General features: G+C 34.7%; 2 protein-coding genes across 2 annotated transcripts in view; one reads left to right on the top strand and one right to left on the bottom strand.

Moving 5' to 3' along the window:
- sty (sprouty signaling antagonist) overlaps window positions 1-24,356 on the bottom strand; it is a 309,966-nt gene that overhangs the window by 150,211 nt on the left and 135,399 nt on the right. Inside the window, exon 3 of the mRNA XM_072537182.1 lies at window positions 4,670-4,754. The gene's annotated coding sequence lies outside the window, so the exon portion shown is untranslated. The remainder of the gene's footprint in view (window positions 1-4,669; window positions 4,755-24,356) is intronic.
- Window positions 19,863-20,297, top strand: LOC140447826 (uncharacterized). Its single transcript, XM_072541120.1, has one exon. The coding sequence runs from the start codon at window positions 19,863-19,865 to the stop codon at window positions 20,295-20,297; it is 435 nt and encodes a 144-aa protein (XP_072397221.1).

Raw genomic sequence — 24,356 nt, forward strand, 5'->3', positions numbered from 1 at the left:
AGAAATGGTTGGAAACAGTAAAGCAAGACTTGTCAGAAATAGGCGTAAGAAATTGTAGAGAGAAAGCAAGGGACCGAAAAATAGAGGAAAATAACCAAGATTTTAGAAGCCAGGGGCCTGTAGCGCTGTTGGTTATTAATTTTAGTTTTGTGTTTAATAAATGAATTCCTCCTTAAGCTTCCGGGTCCGATTTGTCTCCCTTTCTGAAGAGAGGTATAAGGATGCTTGATCTCCATCCTTGAGGAATTTTGTTTTGTTCTATTATTTTTTGGACCAGTTTGAGTAGGTATTTGATCAGATACGAAAAATCCTTTATAAAAGGTGTATTTACTTAAAAAACCCTTTCGGGCTAAATCACAGAATATTTTCGGAATAAATATTCCATCTTCAGCGCTGCTACAAAGGCATTCATGTTGAAAGCCGCTAAATACATGGTTTAAAACCCTTTAAGTGTTATTAAATTAATATTAAATTACATGATTGCTGCTAATGTTATATGATGTTTAAAATTTAAGCAGATTATGATGTTACTGGTCCAGAGACGTGTTCCCCATTCGGACCTCGGGCAACAACTTTTCAAAATTCCAGATTTATATAAAAAGTAAGTAGATACGAATATTTATATGAAATGTTTTAGTGTGATTGGTTTCTTCTGCCAGTCAGTTTATTTAGCCAGTTTATTCTATCCGATTTTTATACCCTACTTTTCGTGCTCTTCACTCGTAAAAAGATCAACTTTCATTTTAATAACCTGTATAACGAAATTAAGACAATCTTAACATTTCCATATTATAAAACCAGATATTACTCCATACATTTTCAATATACAAGAACGTATTCTTGGTCAATCATATCGTGCTGCACCTGGTATAACAGCTTCGTGTTTTTTCCACCTGCCACACCGTGTACACTGCAGGACATCCGGTTTTAAGTACACATGAATGAAATACGTAGTTACGAGTGCCACTGTACGTAATTTAAAATCAGTTATTGTCAACATTTTGTCGAGTTTTTACAAAGAAACGCTGCGAGCAATGACCCCCGAAGAAAAAACTTTTATTCATCATCATTATTATTTGTTGTTGCATGGGCATACAGTGTATGTACAGTGGGTATGTAAATTAAAGAAAGGTTTATTTCGGAGGAAAAGACATTTGGTTAAAGAGTATCATAAAATCGCATTTTCGAAAAATATGGAAGAGGACATAAAAGAAGGTCTATAGGCTATAATACTTAAGAACTCGTTTCAATGGTACTTCAAACTACACTGCTCGTTAAAAATTAACAGATATTGCTACTTTCCATTAAAAGAGATGGCATTTTTTATTTGAAAAATACTATTATATCAGTACATTGTCAAGAATTACTTGGAGGGAGGAAAGTAACGAACACTAACAGCAACAAAAATGTTTCGAAATGAAATACAAGAAAAGAAGAACAAGGTTGCTATATCTGCTTAGGACCGATACATTACTGTATCAGCTCGAAAAGCACCACTCGATATTTCAGCACTGAGACCTGATGCAATCCTATTTTCACATATTTATCAATTTCTTCCACACTAGCTGTTTTTTCACCTGTATTTTTTACACAGCTGCCTTATCATGAAAATTGCATCTGTTGTTGATCTGCCTTGCATAAAACCAAACTGTGATCAATTTTGTGATCAATGTCTTACTTGAAACTTACTCCTGGCCCACTGGTAATGTGGGCCAGGGTTTTATCGATTTTTTACTATCGCGTAGCTTGGCCGATGAGACTTTTCACTTTTCTTCCTACATATCTCGAACTTTACATTTGACCGCAGCTTTCACGTCCGCACTCGTAAATGTACACACTGTTCAGTACACTCCGCACTATCACTAGTTGCAACTTCTTTTGCAGCTTTGTCTGCCTCTTCATTACCATGAATTCGAATATGGGATGGTTTCCAGAAGAATATATTTTTCCCATTCGGTTGAGCAGTACGAACTTCTTGTTTTATCTTGATGACCTTATCTTAAAGGATTAGTTGGGTAGACATATTGGATTGACTATACGGAACTTAGAGGGTCTTTGAGTATAATATAATATAATTGGTACTCTTGGATGCGTTAACACCAAGGGTGGCAAGGTATAGAGCGTATAGTTCAGCAGAGTAAATGGAGTACTCTGAAGGGAGTTTGTATTTATTTGTCGATGTTGGGGTTATGACTGCAGCACCAGTACCTTCATTTGATTTAGATGCATATGTGTATATATGTGTATAATCCTTGTAGTTGTGAAGCATATCATTGAAGGTGGATTTGATTATAGGATGATTGGGAGAGAAAGCATTCTGGGAACGTGTAGTTTAATTGATTTAAGTAGCTTCTAATCCTTGCGTAGGGGGGTTTGGACGTTCTTTTGTTATTTATGAAGAGATTTGGGAACTTTTCTATAAAACAGTTTTGAATAGTAGGTTTTTTTGAGTTACATCTGATTTTTGCGGCGTATGCTACACTTCACAATAAATACTTTTGATTGGTGTTGTGCGAAAAGCTCCAGATATTATGAGTAAAGAGAGATTGTTGAGACTGTTTTTTTAAAGTATATTAAGTCATTTTTTTCTTAAATAACACTTTCCTTTAAATGAAAAGTTGTTTCTTCTTAGATACCTGGTATTTCTTTGTGAAGAAACCGATACCTTTTTCGTAGTCGACATTTCCTAACGCTAAATATGTTTTAATTTCAATAAATTAACGCCCTGTAAGTAATTTCCCATTTAGAATATCGAACATGATGCGGAAATATTAGATTTCACCGGTAGGTGTCGAATGTCTTTGGGAACTGAAAGAATTAACGAGGTTGCCAAGTCTACAGTTTCGTGACCTCTTTCAACGGTTTGCTAGAAAATTGACTGAAGTGGGTGGTGGGTTTGGTTTCTTTGATATTGACTGATATGATACAGGGATACTACGAGATAACATAAAAAGTGAAACAATAGATCTAAAAAATGGCAATTCAAACGGAAATTGTAGCTTTTACAAAAATAAAAACATAGAGATAAAAAATAAAGCAGAAACAAAACCAATAAAATTTAAATATCAATTACATCCGGTTTATCTATTATAAAAGAATAATAATCCATTACATAGTAATGTATTGAGGGCGCTTACTTTCCAACGTATGGATTCAGGGTAATTTTTACTTTTTAAGACTAGTTGGTGGAGTCTTTCGTGTAGGATATCTAGGAGAATAGGCGGTGTGATTTCCTCGACAGTTTAGAAAGGTAGGAACACTTACTTTAGGGCATGCAAAAGGTTTATACTGTGATCCACAATTGGGACAGATAGTTGTTTTTTGAGGGCATTCGGTGTTAAGATGTCCGCTTTGGCAATATCTCGAGCAATATTTATAAATTTCAGTGTTAGACTTCGGGATCTTACAATGCAATTTTCCCCTTAATCTGAATACCTTTATTAACAACAAAGATCTGAAAATAATTAGAAACCTTTACTGCAATCAGACCAAAAATCTCATAATTGAAAGTGAACGCACCGGATAAGTGAAAATCATGCGTGAAGTGTAGCAAGGTTGCGTTTTGTCTCCTCTAATCTTCAATATCTACTCTGAAAGAATATTTACCGAAGTTTTGTACAAAATTGAAAAATACATTCTACTAAACGGGTACCAATTAAACAACATTATATATGCAGATGACACCAAAGTATTTGCGGACAACCCAGAAGACCTACAAGTCGTTATGAACAAAATCACGTATAAAAGTCAACAGTATGGACTCAATATAAACGCAAAGAAGACAAAGTTCATGATAATTAGCAAGAAAAATATAACAGAAGGTCAACCAAACTCTACGTTAAAGAACATCAGAGCCTGGTTCATCACAACATATGTGCAGCTTTCCCGCGATGCTGCAGACAAGATGATGATCGGCAACATTCGTCACGGATAGGTAAATCAAGAATAAATGCTTCAGTATTTTTCCTTGGAAGCTCTACAAAGCTTATCTATCATATCATACATTGATAGATTTTTGCAATTTGGGTAGCTAGTTTTCAGCGAGAATAGTTATTCTTACATTAATTAAATGAAAACGCAATTTGAGTAGTAAAACGAAGACAAAGTCTAGTGACTCGCTAGAAGGGAAGCTGAGCCCCGTTAGAGGACTCCCAGAGTGTGTGAAAGCCCGAGACAGACACAGACTGCCTTGCCTGACATGATCCACATTTATGCACGTTCGTGATTGTCCAAATGGGTATTTCCAGGTCAATTGGCCAATAGAACGGTTTCGAGACGGAGCGATGCGCATCATCGTGCATGTGAGTTCTCAACTGAGAGCTCATGATGACAACTGTAAGTATGATAATAATTCAAACTTTTTAAGATATTTTACACTATCGTCTCAGATATAATTAGATTAACTTGGAATTAATGTTGATACTAAGTCTATCTGTTAATAATCACTATGGTTGATGCGGTTAATTTTAAATATTAATAAACTAATTATAAATGCAATATGTAAATGCAAATTATGGTTTGCATGACAAATCAATGAGACAAATACATTCATTGCGGTTTAAAGATATCTATTTTTGGACAAAATCTACTTTAACTTCCACAACTATAGTATCTGATATAATGATAATAGTTTAGCAACAGGAAATAAAATATCTATAAAATTACTCACCATCCTCACATTCTTGGAAAAGCTTGAGATACAGTATTTTTTTCGTCTTCGAATTTTGACGGTTTTCCAGTTTCTTGAGAATATTCTGAAATAGAAAAGAAATCAGCAAAAAGGAAAATATCCATAAACCGCTTTATTAACTATGATTATTTAGATTGTGGAAACTCTAATTCAAATAAAAAAACACACTTGAAACCCCTTTGATTTTGCCAAAGCTTGTACAGTATTGAACAGTTTGATCACTTCTTTCTCTAATATCTAAATTAAGGTATCATTCGATCTCTCTTGTTAAATCGTATTATATTTTTCCTTCTCAAGATCGTAGATTCGTCAAGTGATTTTCCAGATGGGCACCATAGTATCGACTAATCTTTAGCAGGCTGTATAAAGCAATCAGGAGTTTCAGATGATGTGACTGTTTCGGAGAAAACTCTTTTGCTCCGTGTTTGCAGTGTTTATTCTGCGCTCATTTGTGATATGAACAATGATTCATTCGTTTCTGCACTTAGTTTATTTACATTTACGTCTTTATTTTTGTGTTGTTTAGATTGAGTGTCCTCTACAAAATAAGTTGGTCCTAAATGGATTTGTGCTGAATGTAGTGTTACGTCAGCTATAATGTCTGCTGTAGTTACTTAACCAGGATTCAGAAAGTATTCGGTCGACTAAAGATGAAATATATACCTGTCTGTAGAAACTTAGTATGTGTTTAAGTTCGGAATGAGATGTGAAAATTCTAAGGAACGATATGTGAGAGATAAGTTTAACACCTAATTTCTGTAGTTCTGTTTCTACCTAGAATATTAGGTGGAATTATTGGGCATACATTGGATAATATTAGCCGTTCACTAGGAGCAATTAATCTTCTTCCTTGTAATATTTCATTGTTTACTGTTTTTCTAATAAACTGAATATAATAGCTTCCTACAATAGTTCTGTATCAAAACTATAAGAAGGCAATTAACCGGTGTAAAAGACAAAAATGGTAAGAAATTCTTGTTTGTATTTGAAATATTCCATCCCTCATAATCATCATCATTATGGCTTTCCAATCTTGCGTGGGTCCTAGCCTCCATTTTTCTCCAGTCGTCCCTAGTCATCGCCTTCCTCCGGCAAGCACGTACTCCCGTATTTTTCTTGTCTTCATCGATGTTATCAATGAACCTTGCTCTGGGTCTTTCTCTTCTCTGACCAATGGGTCTATCAAGGAGCGTTTTCCTAGCTGGGTCATTTTGTTCCATCCGCATTACATGCCCTATCCACCTCAGACGTCCTATCTTAATATGTTTTACGATATCGGGTTCCTGGTATATTCTATAAAGTTCGAAGTTGTATCGTCTTCTCCACACTTCATTGTCTTTCACTAGAGTCTTCTGACATGTCCGTACCAGGTTAACCTCTTCTGTTCGATGTAGTCTATTATGTCGGAGTTCATTCCCATTCTCCGAAGATAAATAACATGGAGATTAAGAGAATTTTTGTATTTCTCGATATAATTATATTTCTCGATATAATTGAGGATTTAAAAAGGAGATTGAGCCCAAAATGGCATCTGTTGGCCGTGCAAATTCTGCGGTTTATCTCTGCCATAGTATTATTTTCAGTGTTAAGGAGCGCTCCCAGGTATACAAATCCGTTCACTGCTACGATGACATCGTTTTCTATACCAACTGGTCAAAGGACTTGTGATTGCGTGCTTATTTTCATATACTTCGTTTTATTGGTGTTTATTATTGAACCCATTTTTGTAGCTGATTCTTTTAATGTTATATACGCCTCTCGTGCAACGTTTTCCGTTCTTCCAACAATATTGATATCATCAGCATAGACAAGTATTTGCACTGATTTATTATATATTGAACCAATGGTTGTGATTTGTGACATACGTATTACTTTTTCCAGAGCCAGATTGAACAGTATACAGGAGAGAGGGTTTCCCTCGGGGTTTCTAACGGGGTGCAGCCCGTTATTTGTTTTAAAACGTTTAGACATTTCTCCCTGAATTCATACTCTACATTCAACTTTTCAAGAGTAAATTTAGTAAATTTACCAACTGATTTTGTATTCCTAGCTCTTTCATTGCTTTGAACATTTCTCTTTTATTCACAGAGTGCTTTGTAGGTCTATAAATGTCACCTTCTTTATATAGTTCAGCTGGGAGATTATCTATTCCGGGTGATTTGATTCTGGCTAGTTTTTAACTGCATCTTTAACTTCAAGAATTGTTGGTGGTTCCTCTTCCCTCTCGTCTGTTCCCCTTACTCCATCTCTTCCATCTTTCAGGTTCTCTTCCTCCTCCTCTATATTAAGTGCCTAGTTAAAGTATCCCACCCATCTATTCAATACATCTTTCCTTGTTGTTAATAGGTCGCCATTCTGACTTCTGCATTGTCTTGTGCTTGCCTTGAGTTCTTTTCTGTTGATTAATCTTCAAACCAATGATTTTTACAGGAGAACATTTGTTCCTTTTTCATCTTTAGCTGCTGCTTCAATGTCTTCCTTTATTCTGGTCCAGTAGGACTCTATATCTGTCTGTCTTTCGATGGCTCTTCTTTTGTCAAATGGTTATCTTCAGTTATTACTGATAACTGACGTAATATAATCTGACTTACAGAGCCTCCGATGTAACTCCTACTCAACCAACTCACTATTACAATTTTTAAACGGGTATATTTAACTCAAACTTCACTTAACTTAAGAGCTGATATTTTCTTACTGTACTGGTTAATTTCCAGGTCAGGAATTAATACCTTAGTATTCTCACTTATAATTACAAGCTCAGATCATTGTCGCAAAGTAATTTTTCTCTTTTCTAAACATAACCAACTTACTGTCACTCAATCAGAAATCAATATACGACCTCGTATGTAATCACTTATATGCATCCGGATATATAATATAAATTTGTTACAATCAGGTTTCAATTCTTAAAAATAACATAAATCATTCAAAAATCTGTGGTAAATGGACTAGTTTCCATGCTAGTCTAGATCATTATTATCATCTATTCTTGATTTAATTTTTTGCGTACAATCGTTGTCTTTGGTTAGGACTGTTTCCAAGCATGTATATTTGCCCATATTTTTATTATTGAGTCTTTGAAATGGTCATAATTTTGTCTTTTTGATATTAAAGTAGGTCCGCCTTCTTCGTTACTATCTACAATCTTATCCATGACAACCTTCAATTCTTCAAACGACTCTGCGATTATTAACATTTCATCTACGTATCTGATATTATTGATAGGTTCTTCGTTGACTTTAATTGCAATTGATGTTTCTTTTGAGTGCTTTCCGAATTATCTCTTCTAAGTACAGGTTAGAACAACGGAGAAATTATGCACCTCTGCCTTACCCCTCGTTGTATTCCTATTTCTTCTGACACTTCTTTATCAAACTTTGCAGAGGCAGCTTGATTAAAATACAGACCAGATATTATTTTAATGGTTTTCTTATCTAGGTTTTTATCTCGAATTAGTTGTAGAATAACGTTATGTCGGACTTTGCCAAATGCCTTGTAATAAAATAAAACAAGAAACAAGAGGCTGACTAACATCCTTACATCTTTATGCCACTCCTCTAGGGGCAAACAAAGCCTGTCTTGTATCCATTGCATTTCTGAAGCCGAACTGAGTAATACCAATATATTGCACAAGTTTCCTGAAATTTTTTTGCCTTTGATGTACGATTTTCAAGAATATCATTAAAGTATGACACATTCAGCTAATGATACGATGATCACTGCATTCAATAGCGTTATTATTCATGGAAAAAATTCGAACAATTTTATTTATTTAACTTAAGAGGCCTTAAAAGCCTATGATTTAACATTTATAATCAATCCTCCTAAATAATACAGAACACTAACACAATGCATCTCTTCTATAACTACAAATATTGTCTTTTCTTTTATTCAGTTTATTTTTAGTCCAAATTTCTCTACTTTCTATACTAGATAGATAGATAGATTTAGAGAGGTGTCCTTTTGGCCTATTCCACTGCGACATTTTAAGATCTATTGTAGTCCTCTAGTCCTAGATAACATTCTCTATCCTGACCCTTTTTAAAAAGTCTAATAGCTTCGAGACTGTACCTTCCATATTGCTATTTGCCGGTGGTTTTTCTTCTCCTAATGCAAAGAACCGCACCTTTGCCAGACTGTCACACTGACATAGAATGTGCTTTGCTGTTTTTTCTTCGAGGTGACAGAATCTGCACAGGTCATCATCTGATAATGCCGTCAGCTTCAAGTGCCTATTCAGCTTACAGTGCCATGTTAGAAGACCTACTATGGCTTTGACTGTTTTCCCGTCTTTGCTTATTAGGTCTGCCGTAAATTTTGGCGAATGTTCAGTAATGAACTGTTTCGCCGGTCTTTGTCCTGGCGAATTTCTCCATCATTCCAGAGATTTTTGAGCATTCCACTTCTTTGTAGCCGTTCTTGTTACTGTCTTTGTAACGCCGCAGAAGGGTTCCGGTCCAATAAATGGCATTGATGAGCCTTGTTTGGCCATTTCATCTGCTTTTCTTGTGTCTTTCGGATCCCAATCTCCATTTACGTCTATTGAGCCAGTCTTCTGGTCATAGATCTCCCTCTGACATTGCCTTTTGGATTCCATTAAGTCATGTTGTTCGTTTTTTTCGCTTAGGTGGTTATCCAATCCAATACTAATTTCGGTAGGCGATAGTCTGTCATTCTCTGTACATTTCCGTAACAAATAAGCTGTTTTTGCTGCATTTCTCTTATGATGCTGGTTTTTTCATTACTATCTACATTTCTAAATTTTGATTCTTTGAAGTTCCTTTTTGTGGTATTTTGTGAAATTACTGGACAGCTATTACTTGTGTGAAATAGATCGTATTCTTACATGTTCATATAATCAATCGAAGCAGAAAATTACATAACCATTAACAGCGGACAAACAAGGAGAATATTTACAACTCACATACTGGAGCACACGAAATCGATAAAACCTTTAAAAACTATATTAATTTGTGACTGAAGTCTTTACGAAATCATTAAATTTAATTTATTGAATTAATTCACAAATAATGCTGTCAAAATTACAACAAACTAACTACGAAACTCGATTTATTAACTACAGAAAAAATAACTGTTTAAATTCAGGTAATTACTGACAAAAGCCGGGGACCCACCCAGTCATATTTTAATTTAAAATTAAAAATCATAATAATATACATGTCTTTATCAACGCTTCGTATAATCAAGCAGTTAAAATTAAAATAAAAAATAACTAAGAACGACGAAATATGAACCCAGATATGAATAAATATTGATGTAGGTATGTATCTTCGAGAGTATCAAGAAGTAATGGTGCACTTGAAACATTTAAATCCAAAATATAATAGCATGAATGGTTTTGGGATAGACCATTAAATGAATAAATTACCATAAATAAATTTATTTCTCCTACGTATAGTACAACTGTAAGGGAAATGTACACAAATTATAAATTGCAAACTTTTAGGAATAAAACATTTTTTTTTTTTTTTTTTTTTTTTTTGTGGCATTGACTTTCGTCATTCAGCCAGTCTCGAAAGGTTATAATATATTCCTTAAAAAAGTTAAAAAAGTATAGACAGATAAGTACAGATTATTTCTCTCAGACAAATGCACAGCGATATCCCTAAAACGAAATAGACGAATAATTAATAGAAGAACACGTCGAAGGAAAATACAAGGACACTCGCTTCTCGTCTAGGGGTCCGTCAAGACATTTATTTTAACAGACAAACAATACTGGACCACGGATAAGGTATTGTTACATATAGGATAAACAAAGGGTACAAGTCTAATCCTATACACGCTCATGAAAATTTTCATGAACGAGTACCAGATTTATAAAGCTATGCATGTGTCTGACAAAAATTCTATAATTAAATTATATATTGTTATAGAACCTATGGCTAACAAAGACTGTATATTATATGGAGCGTATGTATTGCATTTAGTTAATTTTGTATACAGGGAGTTTGAATGCTGAATAAATTTAGGACATTCAAAGAAGATGTGATCGAGGTCACCTAGCTTGCCGCAATGTTTGCAACTATCATCATCGATGACTTTAATTTTAAATAAATGGCATGGGTAGCATGCATGTCCAAAGCGTATTCGATTTATAGTAGTAATATATTTACGAGGAGCTTTGAAATTCTGAAACCAGGTTGTTTGAGGTAGAGTTGGTTGTAAAGAGGTATACCTTTTAGAGTTTGTAGAACAGTAATGTTTCCATTGCTCTTTCCATCTAAGTTGCTGATTTTTTTTGAAAATCGTAGTAACATCTGATGTGTTAAGCATATATTTCAACGTAGAGCCAGTTGTTACACTCATTTTAGCCAAGTGATCTACATATTCATTGTGTTTGAGACCAATATGTGCTTTGACCCAAATAAATTTTATGTTGACTCCAGTCGATGATAAATGATACAATCGGTCTTTTATTTCAAATATGTAGGGGTTGCTAAATGTTGAGGGTAATTCAATGTTTTTTATGCTCTGCAAAACTGAAAGGCAATCTGACAGAATTAAGATATGTCTATTACAGGTGTTTTTAACATATTTTAGAGCTTCAAGTATAGCTATTGATTCCGCTGAAAAGATTGAAAATTCATATGGTAGTTTATACTTGAAATCTACGTTTGTAGCAGGTAAAAAGTATGCGCATCCCGTCCCTTCTGTTGTTTTTGATGCGTCCGTGTATATTACTGTGGCTTCCCTATAATCCTGCAATAGAGATATTAGAAGATTGCTACTCATAATGGTGTTCTCACTATAAGTGGGTATTATAACCTGAGTTCTGTGGAATAAAGAATAGTAGTCTAAGCTTCTGTCAACCGTGCCCAATTTCTTGAAAAAAATAGGATTATTCTGTAATGCCATGCATAAAGGCGGGGAAGGTTTTTTCTCCCAATATTTGTTTGTAAGATCTGACTCGTTAAGTTGACGGACGCTTGAAAATAACTGGGAGTTAGTTAATAGAATTTTAAGAAGGCTTTTTTCACTTAAAAAATTTCTTCTATTTTCCAGGGGTAGCTCAGCGGCTTCAACATATAAGGGTTGTATAGGGGTTGATCTCATAGCACCCAAACATATCCTCATAATAGAATTTTGAAACGTGTCGATTTTTCTTAAAAGGTTCTTAGAGGCGGAACCATAAAGAGTAGCACCGTAATCTAGAATAGATCGTATATATGCGCGATAAAACAACAAGGATGTTTCTACATCGCAACCCCACCACGTTTTAGTTGTCATTCTGAGGAAATTGCTGCCTTTGTTACATCTATCAAGCATGTACTCTATGTGTTGTCTCCAAGTTAACTTCTTATCCAAAATAAGGCCTAGATATTTGACATGATTTTGAAGCTTAAAACATTGATCGTTCAGAATGATATTTTCATTTGTAGGAATGTTGTGTCTTGTGAAGATAGATACTACTGATTTTTCTATAGATAAATTGAGACCATTCTCTAAGAACCATGAAAAAAGGGATTCACATACTTTGCTAAGGCTTTGTATACAGGTTTCATATTTTTTGTTTTCTGTATAGATGCAGAAATCGTCGGCATACTGTACGATTTTGAATGAACTGTTATTTATTTGGATGTTATGTATGTCAGAGCTGTATATATTGAATAAGATTGGAGATAAAACTGAGCCTTGTGGTATACCTTGATAATTATATCGCGGTCCAATTAGCTTGTTATTATGATCTCTTACATAGATGATCCTCTTTGTGTAAAATCCAATTATTGTATCCACGAATGCGATTGGCATATGAAATAAATTAACCATTTTATTTCTTAAAGTTGACAAGCAAACTGATTCGTATGCTCCCTCAATATCCAAGAATAGTCCTGTTAAATAGTTGTTTCTGGTTAAGGTATTTTGTACATCTACCACAATGGTTGTTAGAGCATCTAGTGTTCCAAAGCTTCTTTTATAACCAAACTGATTTTCTGGTAGCAAATTATTTTTTTGTAACCACCAATCCAGTTTAAATTTTATGAGTCTCTCTAGAGTTTTAAAAACACAGGAAAGTAACGATATTGGTCTGTATGAATTTGCAATATTTGGATCTTTACCAGACTTTAGGATAGGAACCACAATGGCGTTTTTAAATGAATCAATAACGATGTTATTTTGAATGATGTCATTAAATACCTGTAACAGCAGATCTTTAGCGGCTCTTGGTAGGTTGATTAACATAGGGTATTTGATTTGATCAATCCCTGGGGAGGTATTATTGCAATTTTTGAGAGCGAAATCTAATTCAGATTTAGTGAAAGGTTTCAACAAAAAGTGATTGGATTGGTGACTTTGTTCGGATTGGTTAGAGAAATATTGAACCCAGGGAGGAGAAACTTTATTAAAGAAGTTATCTAAAACTTCATTGCTGAAAGGTTTTATACTATTCTGCGGTTTTCGATTCATTTTGTTGGCCTGTGAGCATATTTGCTTAGCAGAGGTATTTTTGTTTAAATTGGAGCACCATTTGATCCAACTGGATTTAGCTTTTTGCTTCAACTGCTTTTTTGTTCGAGCAGTAACTTCCTGACATTTTAAGTAGTTATCAAAACTCGATGAAAGTTTGTAAGCTTTTAAAGCCTTTTTTCTTTCATTAATTATAATATCACATTCAGGGTCCCACCATGGTGGTGGGGGACGATTTTTGAGTTTAAGAATTTTATATTGAGGGATAGATTTTGAAGCAGATTCATTAATACAATTAATAAGAAAATTACAATTTTCGTAAGTGTTTAAAGAGATACTATAGTTGACAAACATGTTTTCTATTAAGGATGTATAAAGTGACCAATTGGCTTTATTGATATTCCATTTTCTTTTTGGATAAATTGTTTCATGTGATGTGTTAGTTGTGGAAAGGTTCATGGTTATAGCAAAATGATTTGACCCTAAGGTATCTGAAGATACGGACCAGGAAACTTTACTGGCTAGATTAGCTGTACAGAGAGAAATGTCAATCATAGATTTCTGAGTACCATATTTGGAAAGATATGTGGGTTCCCCATTATTCAAAATAATAAGATCTAGGTCCTCGACACTGCTGACGATTTGATGACCTGCAGCATCATTGTGCAGTGAGCCCCATAAAGAGTTATGAGCATTCATATCCCCTCCAATTATACAAGGTGATGTAACTTGAGAGAAGATATTTTTCCAATCATCTTTAGAAGTATGGACTTTAGGAGGCCTATACACAGACAAGAAACTTAATTCTAAATTGTTAAATTTAACGGAGATGCCACAAACTAAAATTTTATCATTGAAATTTTTAGTAATGTTCACTTGACAGAATGAGATAGAAGTTTTAGTCAAAATTGCTACACCGGCATATCCATCGTATCTATCCTGGCGGATTATATTATAACCTTTAAATATATAGTTTTGATTTGGTTTGAACCATGTTTCACTTAACAACGCTATATCAATGTTTTCAGCTGTTAAAAAATGAACTAAACTATTTTTATTGGATGCAACGGACCTTCCGTTCCATTGTAAAATTCTCAGAGTTGTTTGTCCTTGGAAAACCTTATTTACTGAAGATGTCCTCCAACATCTGATTCTAACGAATAAGTAAAAAGTTGTATAATAAAATAAGTGAAAACATTCATATTTGTTTTTTTAATAGTGCATTTTGATCTTGGATTAATGTTTAAATAAGAAATACTGCCAGAAAAAAGTTCCATTTGAATTACATAATTTAGATAAATAATTTTGATTTTGATATATGCTAAGAATTTTATTTCAATGTTTTAGTACCCTCCAATACTGAAAATATTTTTTGATTTATGCTCGCATTATCTACAGATTTTAAATCCTCAAGTGTGTGAATATTTTTTAAAAAATTAATGACACACTCCGTCACTGCCTGAGCAATATCTTTATTATCACCTTCTGTGGGTTGAAAGGTAGATTGCTTTGGATACTGGGGAAGAGAATGTGATGGTCCAAAACGGAAGTTAAACATGGGAGGGTTCTGTAAGTTTGGGGATGAGGGAGAAGTAGTGGCTTTACGTTTTTTGTTGTTATGGGTTAGTGCCATAGGTCTGCTACTATCCGAACGTTGAGAATTTGTAGGTTGTGGCTGCTGGAGAGCATGTTTATTACCAGAACTTTGAGGTAGTTTCGGGAAATCTGCCTCGTAGTTTGTTAAGGCAGAAAAGCGATTGTTCGTTGTTATTTCTGAATATGAAGATTGAAAAAGCTTTTTGGCTTCTAAAAAGGATACTTTCTGTTCTATCATCAAATTTTTAATACGTTTCTGTTCCTCGTAAATTGGGCATAGTTTGGAAATCGATGTATGCTGTGTACTCTTGCAATGTATACATGATTTATTAAATTCAGAACAGTTATGTTCTTCGGTTTTGACAGATCCACATAAAATACAATGTTCTTGGCTGCTTTTGCACTGTTTTGATATGTGTCCGAATCTCAAACATCTATAGCATTGTGTGACCCTGCCTATAAACTTTTCCACATTAAAATAAACAAAATTAACGGATATATGGCTGGGTAATATGTTTCCTTCAAAGCTGACTACAATGGTCTTCTTAGGTACATACTCAGCTTTACCATCTTTTTCAATTTTCCTGTGCATTCGTCTGATGTCTAGAACCCTTGAGTTTGAATTTATGTTTTGTTTTAAATAATCAACGTCGTAACTTGTGTCAACGTCTCGGATCAGACCCTTGACCTCTAAAAGGTGATTAGGTATGAAAGCTTTTAAGTTTAATTCTTTTAAATTTTTATTTGTGACCAACTTATTAGCTTCTGCTATTGAATTTAATATTACTTTAACGCGATTTCTACCTATTCCCTTAATTTCCTGAATGTTTTGTACTTTTAGATTTTTGTGTAAAATATGTCCTACAAACATAGGATGCAAACGACCCAAACTTTGCTGATTAGTTTTTTCAACATATACGCAATAATTATTTAACAAGTACTTATCTGGATTTATCGAGTCAAATAGTTTTGGTTCGTCCTCCTTAGCACCTATTGTTCCCGTTTCCATGACGGCAGCAGTACTTTCCATATTGGAAAAACTATCACTTTCACAACTAACTCCACTATCACCATCTGGCGTCTTATTTTTTACGCTCCCCATGGCGGGGGCGAAGTTTTTAAAATCTAACTTATTTAAATTGTTTTGATAAATTTAGCAACACGAGAAAACAAAAACTTGAACACTAATTAATAACAAATCGGTAAGCCGGTTATTGTTGTTTGACTTCTCTCTTCGAAGGTTCAAACGAAACTGAGGAATAAAACATACATTATAAGAATATAAATAACGCTAAAATATTTATTGAGAATACGTATCCAGTTTATTGAATCAGGTGTTGCTTTAAGGAAGTCCTTTCGTGATTCTTCAAAGCCACAATTTGAAGACGGGACCTTACTCCATTTTGCTAAGATGCCAGCACGTCTACCTTATGCGGATTATATTTAATGTTTTCCATATCTTACGATTCAAATTAAAACCTGAGAACAGTTTATAAGGATGGATAATGCTATGCTAACACAAAATCCTACATCGAAAATTGAAGATTAAGGTATATAAAACCATAATTGGACCATTAGTATATTATGGATGTATGCCATGGGGACAGAAAACATAAAAAAAGTTTTCGAAAGAGAAACGCTAAGGAAGATCTTTGAACCTATTACCAAAAATGATATATGGAGATCTAGATTTCAAATTTCTCCATTCGTTATGGTCTGCAAACAACCTCCTCCACGATCGACTGCAAAGGAGATGTCTTGCGTCTTCATCCACATCCTCCTCCCATCGCTTTCTCGGTCTTCCAATAGGTCTCTTTCGCTGCATTCTTGCACTCGACAGTTTTTTTGGAAGCCTGTTTTCTTCCATCGTACGACGCCATAGGGGACATACTAAGATAAAGGTGGTTCTTTATATATTATATAATTCATTGTTTAAAGAACCACCTATCTCCAAATTCGCTAGACTCCAAAGACTTCGATCAGCTGGTGATGTAGTGAGAATGGATGATGACAGAATGCCGAGAAAAGCTCTGTATGGTAAAATCCAGGGAAGACGACCAAAAGTAAGGCCACGTAAAAGGTAGGAGGATGAAGTGACAGCGGACGCGACGTGACATGACGTTATTGGAGGCAAAAATTACAGGATGCCAAGGGTTAATTTGACCTAGCGTTATTGGAAAAATAAGGATAACCTTATGGATATGTGGCTATGTAATAGACTCCCATAAATCTTCTCCTTTTTCTTATTCCTCTTTATACGCAATTCTGCTTGTTCATTGGCGGATTAATACCTCTATAGAAGTTTGTCAGTCCATCTTTTGCGCGGTCGTCAGATACTTCTGCTGTTTGCCGACTTACCTCTTGTTATTTTGACGACACGGGTCTCCCCCATTCTGCTTATGTGGTTATTCCATTCTTTTTTTTTTTTTCTATTTTGTGCCCATTCATTTATACACTCTTCTTCTCATGGCGCCGTCTCCTTTCGAAGGCTGGCGATCCAAATGGCAATTGTAGTACAGGAAACTGCTGCGCGAAAGATTTCTGCGGACGAGCGGTCGAACCATCTCCTCAGGTCTTTCAGCCACGAGTTCTGGCGTCTTTTACATTTTCATGTCTTCACTTCTCTTTCGATCTCTCAGCATATTTCCTATAATTCTTCTCAGTACTCTCATCTCTGCCGTTTCCAGTAACCTTTGCGTTGCGGCTGTGTCGGGTATTGTTTCTTAGGCGTATGTCATTATTGGTCTTACATTGGCTTTATATATTCTTGACTTCATCTCAGTGTTAATGTGTCTGTTTCGCCATATAGTGTTATTAAGGCATTCTGCCAGTCTATTAACATACATATTGTTCGATATTTGGGATCTGGAAGTTACAAGAGAGATGTTCACCTTGTTTTTTTTCAACCCTGAGATAGTTTGCCATTGGATAAGACACTACATCCGATTATCATATGCTTGGTGCTGTGAAGTTGTGAATAGAAGTACAGTATGTAAGAAAAGATAATCCATACGGGAGCACAGCATTCCGCTACAGAATAAACCTAGTCCATGGCTGAACACCGCAGAGGCATTCGTCTAGCAATAATTACCCATCTCGTCAGAGTCTAGCAGCAGCTAGACATTCTTAAATTGTTTAGTATTGATATTATATCCTTTGTCAGTCTTTTTTGTTTGAAAAGTGTTTATTACAGTAGGAGTTCAATCTAGTTTAATTCCCAGGCACTAATAATACTTTTTTCGTAGATATTTGGAAGTGTTCTGTCTTGGAAAGTATTTTGTCATTTATTATAAAAATTGAAACAACATACTTCAGCGTTGCTAGCGTTATCTCAAATTGATCTAAAAAATAAGTGATGACAGTTCTGAGACATAGAGGAGCCTATTGTTTACTTGTTTTTGCCGACTCATTTCACTCATAAAAACTTGAAATCTCCTGTTTATAAGCATAGCTCAGTAAAGCTATGAGTCTAAAGCATAGCACGTTATTTTATTTTCCAGCATTTTTAAGCATTTCTAAATTTTTCCTATTCTTCTTCTACTATTTCTGTCATGTTTCCTTCTATGTCCATTTCCTTCTCTAACTTCTCATTATACCTGATTTTTGTTATTTCTTCCCTTAGTTTTTGTATTCTAATTATTTTCTTGTCTTCTGTGCTTTTTATTTCTATTCTTTTGCTGTTAAATGTAGTTTCCTGTACACTCTCCGGTATTTGCACTATAGTATAGTCAATAATAATTGAATGTTCGTTACTTGATATGACTTCTCTTGTGGTCTTATGTATCTTTTGTGTTGGAAACGTGTATTGATGATCATCATGTTATTGTCTAAACAGAATTCAAGTAATAATTTTCCACTATTGTTGATTTTGTCCTCTGCGTATAGTCACTGTTTTCACTGTACAATAATTTATTATTTCTTGCAGTTTGTACCATTACGTTGTGACAATGGCAAAAATTCATAAGATGGGCCTGGGAGCTTATTCTCCTAATTTGGCCCCCTCCGATTATTATTTGTTCCCAAATCTGAAGAGATGGCTCGTAAAAAAATCATCTTGAACGATACAATGACGAAACGTCGATTTTGCAGAAATTCCAGAATAATATTTTTCGGACGGCATAAAGAAGTTGATAAAGGGAAAATCGTTGTATTGAGCTAAAAGACTACATGGTAATAAATTAAAAGAATTTTTTGTAATGACATATAAGATCTGGAGAGTATTTCTGAAAAGATCCATTTTTAAGATAAGTTTTAATAATATACTTAACTTCCGACTAATATACGTGAATATGAATACAATTTAAGGAACTATTACCGTCTAGACTGCTAAAAAATGGCACATTTTCAACATTTTTTTTTGTATCTTATCCATTATATATGGCAATCATACGTCTTTTATATTATTATACAACGAAGATTACAAAAAACTATTTTTTCTTTTTTTTCATTGTTCCTGTAATTTAAAGATGGCGCCAAAAATTTTTCGTACAAAAATTACTGCTCTATGGCGGAGAGGTAATCTCTGAAACGGCAAGTCTGAAATATAAAATTCGAGAAGGGTTTTCAAAAAGAAGTACCCCTACGTGATCATCATCATCATTTAACCCGGATCTATCCACTGCCGGATATAGGTCTCCCTCAGTCTTTTCCATGTATTTCTGTTTTGTGCTGTTTGCATCCAATTTTTGTCGATCCGTTTTATGTCATCAGACAATCTTGTTGGTGGACGACCTCTACTTCGATGTGCTTCTTGTCTCGGTCTCCACTGTATTATTCGCTGTGTCCATCTGTTATCCGACATTCTAGCTATGTGCCCCGCCCAGTTCCACTTAAGGGTCATAATTCTTTCTATGGCATCTGTCACTCCTGTTCTCCGTATTATTTCCTTGTTCGTGATCCGATCCCTACGAGAAATACCTAACATCGATCGTTCCATGGCTCTTTGGGTAACACAAATTTTATTTCTTACTTTCTTGGTTAGTGTTAATGTCTCTGCACCATATGTAAGTACTGGCAACACGCACTGATTAAACACTTTTCTTTTAAGACACATAGGCAGTTACACATCCTAACACACATCCTAACCCACTACCAATACGCACTGGCCCGCGCGGTAGTGAAACGGCTACCCCTCCTCTATTCATGTATGCAAAATTCAGGAAACGAACGGCCCTCAGTGCCCGGCGACTCCACTACCTCCGACCAAGGTAGCGGTCGGAAGAAAGACGGAGTAGAGGGTGCTAAGAATCCCCGGGTTAAACTAGGCTACCATAGACGACAACCTATGCATATTGCTTCATATAATGTGAAAACAATGTCATCAGAGTCTAAATTGTTAGAAATGGAGGAAGAGCTAAAATCAATAAAGTGGGACGTAATGGGTCTCAGCGAAGTCAGAAGAAGAGGAGAAGAACAATATACTCTTAAATCTGGCCACTTATTCCATTTCAAGGGAGAAGACAATTCATCAAATGGTGGGGTTGGATTTATCGTACACAAACGACATGTACCAAACATTAAAAATAGAAAGTGTAAGCTCGAGAGTTATCACTCTAATCTTAAAGTTGAATTCGAGATATAAATTAAAATTGATATAAGTGTATTCACGAACGACAAGCCACACACATGAAGAGATTGAAATGTTCTTTGAAGATATTAGAACAGCCCTGAAAAGTACTAAGACGTTTTATACTCTGATAACAGGAGATTTTAATGCTAAGCTGGGAAATAAAGAAGACCAAAGTGAAACCGCACTAGGAAACTACGGCTATGGAGAAAGAAATGAAAGAGGGACCATGCTTGGAGATTTTTTACACCAAGAAAATCTTTTTTCTATGAACTCATTCTTTCAAAAAAAGCCCCAACGAAAGTGGACGTGGAAAAGTCCAGACGGTTTCACAAAGAACGAAATAGATTTTATCATTGCTAATAAAAAAGAAATTGTATAAGATGTATCTGTTTTAAACAGATTTACAATTGGAAGCGATCACAGATTGATTCGAGCAAAAATTCTGTTCAATTTAAAGAATGAACGAACAAAAATGATAAAAACAGACAATCGTAAATGGACCCCGCCCGAAAATATAGACCACTTTCGTGACATCATTGACCATAACCTTCAACAAATCAACGACGAAACACAGGTCGAAGTTTTAAACGAAAGTATCGTAAAAGCCCTTAAAGAAGAGGAGAAGTTGTGCTGTCCTAAAATAAAGAAAAACATGAGAAAATAAGTCTCAACACTAAAAATCTGATCGAAGAAAGAAGGAGGCTAAAGGACAGGTATAACACAAACTACGCAGAATTTAGTCAACTCAGTAAAACAATAAACAAAGAAATCCGAAAAGACATACGGCAACATAACATGAGAGAGGTGACAAAGGTGATAGAGAAAAATAGAAGTCTGAAAGTTCTAAGACACAACATGTCCACAGGAAAAAAGAACATACATAAGTTAAGAAATAAACAAGACGACATTGTGACTGATAAGGAAGAAATAGTGAAAACAGTGGAAGACTTCTACAGACAACTCTGTGAAACAAGTGAATCCGACGAAAGACGCCCCTACGTGATAGATTACCAGAAAAACTAAAAATTCTTAAAAATAAACAAAATGGCGGGCATTTGAAAGATTTGTTTAAAAACTGGCCATTTTTTTCGACTTTTTTTCACAAAAATTGTGTTCTTAATTTTTTTGGTCAAGTTGTGGTAAAGTGTCTACGTTTTTAAAACTGGCGGACAGTTAATCTGAGGATCTAGTTAGTCGATTTTAATAAACCTTGATACATTTTGTTTGTTTTGGTTTTCTCTATGATAGTATACCACAATTTGACCAAAAAAAAAAATGATATTAAAATTTTTGTAGTAAAAAAAGGTCAATTTTTAAACAATTTTTTCAAATGTCCGCCGTTTTTAATTTTTCTGGTAAACTATCAAGTAAGGACACTTTTTTTCTTCTCGAATTTTATATTTCAAATTTACTGTTCCAAAAATTAACTGCCCGCCATAGAGCAGATATTTTTGGACGAAAAATTTTTGGCGTAATCTTTAAACTACAGTAACAATGGAAAAAAAAAGAAAAAACATTTTTTGTAATCTTCAAAAGTTGTATAATATCAAAAAGTTTGACTGCCATATCCAATAGATACAAAACAAATGTTGAAAATGTGTCATTCTAGACGGTAATGTAGTCCCTTAAACCTTGAGTAGTCGGGTGGGGCCTGTGAGACCAGCGACAATTTATATCTAATGCCTCACTGCTTATTTTATGTCCGAGTGTGCTGCGTTCGTCAGTACCTTTCCGTCCACATATCAAACAACAGTGAACAACGGGGTTTGCATTTGTGTGCATTTGTTTGTGTATAATAGTTCCCAGTTATTTGCACTTTTGGTCTGTCAGACTCTGCTCGACTATTCGAGTAACTTTTGTGAGTTCGTAAAGTTCGTAAAGTAAATTTATTTTCCTATTTTTTGTAAAGTATAACCTACATAGAGTAAGTATTTTAATTCCTATCGTTATATATAAATTTAGCCAGGCTTAAATTTTTTCTGTTGTATTTCAGATTTCAGTGATGGTTTCTTATCTAAAAGAAATTCAAAGATTACAACAGATGATGAAGGAGAAAATATTGATTTGGAAAGCGAGCCAAAATCAGACAGGTGTGAAGATAGTGACCACAACACAGACACAGAAGAAGAATTGGAGGAAGAATTGGAAATAGAATTGGAGGAAAGATTGGGGGAGGAACCTGCAACTTCAAAATATTTTGAAACAAATACGGAAAACCGGCGGCTCTTTTATTATGCAAAAGATGGGGTATCTTGGAGAAAACACGAGACTCCAAAAAATGTTCGGACAAGAAGTTCTAATCTAATTTCATACTTTCCAGGTTCAAAAGGAATTGTTCGTCAAGCAGTTGATCCTTTAGAGTGTTGGTAATGTTTCATTGATGATAATATTCTCGAAATCATTGTACAGAACACAAACATATTTATTTCTAAACGAAGAAACAATTTTCCAGATCCGAATGAAGCCAGATATTGTGGAAATAAGGGCATTAATTGGTCTCTTATACCTAGCTGGGGTTTTCAATGCAAGCTGCCGAAATTGCAAAGAATTTTGGACTACTGATGGAACAGGCGAAGAGGTATTTCGAGCTACTATAGCTTATAGGTGATTTATATTCTTACTACGTTGCTTGCGTTTTGATGACGTAAATACTAGATAAAAAAAAGAACCATAGACTAACTTGTACTGATAGAAACGTTTTTGACCAATTTAATCAGAAATGCAAAACTTAATTACGTTCCTGGATCTTACTTTCCGTGGACCTTGCGGATTCCGCATGTACATCCCGAATAAACCAGCCAAATATGGCATAAAAGTGTTTTCCTTAGTGGACGACAAATGTTTTTACACGGTAAATATGGAAGTATACGTTGGAGCTCATCTTCCAGCCATATAGCGTTAGTACTAAAACCACCGATTTAGTGGAAAGAATATGTGAGCCTGTGTTTGGATCGTCTAGAAATATAACCATGGATAATTGGTTACAAGTTACGAAATTGTAAAACGCCTGCTGGAGCAGCACAAAATTACAATTGTTGGAACAATTCGAAAAAATAAAAGGGAGATTCCAAAGGAACTTCTTGATCCCAGCAGACGACAATCCACGTCTATGTTTGCATTTTCCAAATTCATTACTTTGGTGTCGTATATCCGAAAGAAAAAAAAGTCGTGACGCTGTTATCATCTTTTCAGTATAATGACTAAATTGATGAAGATTCTGGAGATGCCGTAAGCCCAATATTATTACTTAATTATTAACATTACAAAATCGGGGTTTAACTCAGTCGATCAGAAATATGCGGCTTATAATGTAGGTAAAAACACCCGAAGATGGCCAATGGTCATTTTTTATAATTTACTCAACATTGTAGGCATAAACTCTCACGTCATACATACATGTAATGCACATGAAAGACCTAATTTCGGAACGAAGATTGTTTCTAAAATCAATTGGCAATTGACAAGAGAGAACATGCTAACCAGAGCAAGAGACGCTCATTTACAAAAGGATATCAGAAATAGCGCCAAAGAACTAAGCTAAGTACACGAGGTCGTTGCGCCTATTGTCAAAATCGAAAACACGATATTTTTGTGTCAAATGCCACAAATGGCTATGCTTAGAGCATGTTAAACCGATTTGCGAAGATTGCAATGAAAATTGAAATTAGGATTAGAATTTTGTTTATTAAATGTAAGAGAAGTACATTTTTGTTAACTTTTTTTGCATTTTCTCAAAGATGTTGTTTATTTTATTATTGGGTTTAAAATGGTTAAAATGTATTAACAAAGAAATAAAAAAAGATTGTATATATATCAAATAGTTTTATTTTAATATTTTCTAATGTATTGTGTAAAATAAAAATTGGGCCTCACAGACCCGATCCGACTGTTCATGTAATTTGCATGTACCCGATTACTCAAGGGTTAAAATTACTCAGTAATTAATTTCTTTAGAACTTTTTATTTTATTACATTAAACGTTCTTAACAATGTAATTTTCATTACAATCAATTGTGTCTTAAACCCATATAAACATATTTTTTTTTAGGTTTTTTTACTTTACTCCACCTT

Source organism: Diabrotica undecimpunctata, chromosome 1 (assembly GCF_040954645.1).
Source record: "Diabrotica undecimpunctata isolate CICGRU chromosome 1, icDiaUnde3, whole genome shotgun sequence".
NCBI classification, from domain to species: domain Eukaryota; kingdom Metazoa; phylum Arthropoda; class Insecta; order Coleoptera; family Chrysomelidae; genus Diabrotica; species Diabrotica undecimpunctata.

Bases quoted from the DNA above. Each gene is read 5' to 3' on its own strand.
- LOC140447826 (XM_072541120.1), top strand. From the start codon at position 19,863: ATGCAAAATTCAGGAAACGAACGGCCCTCAGTGCCCGGCGACTCCACT.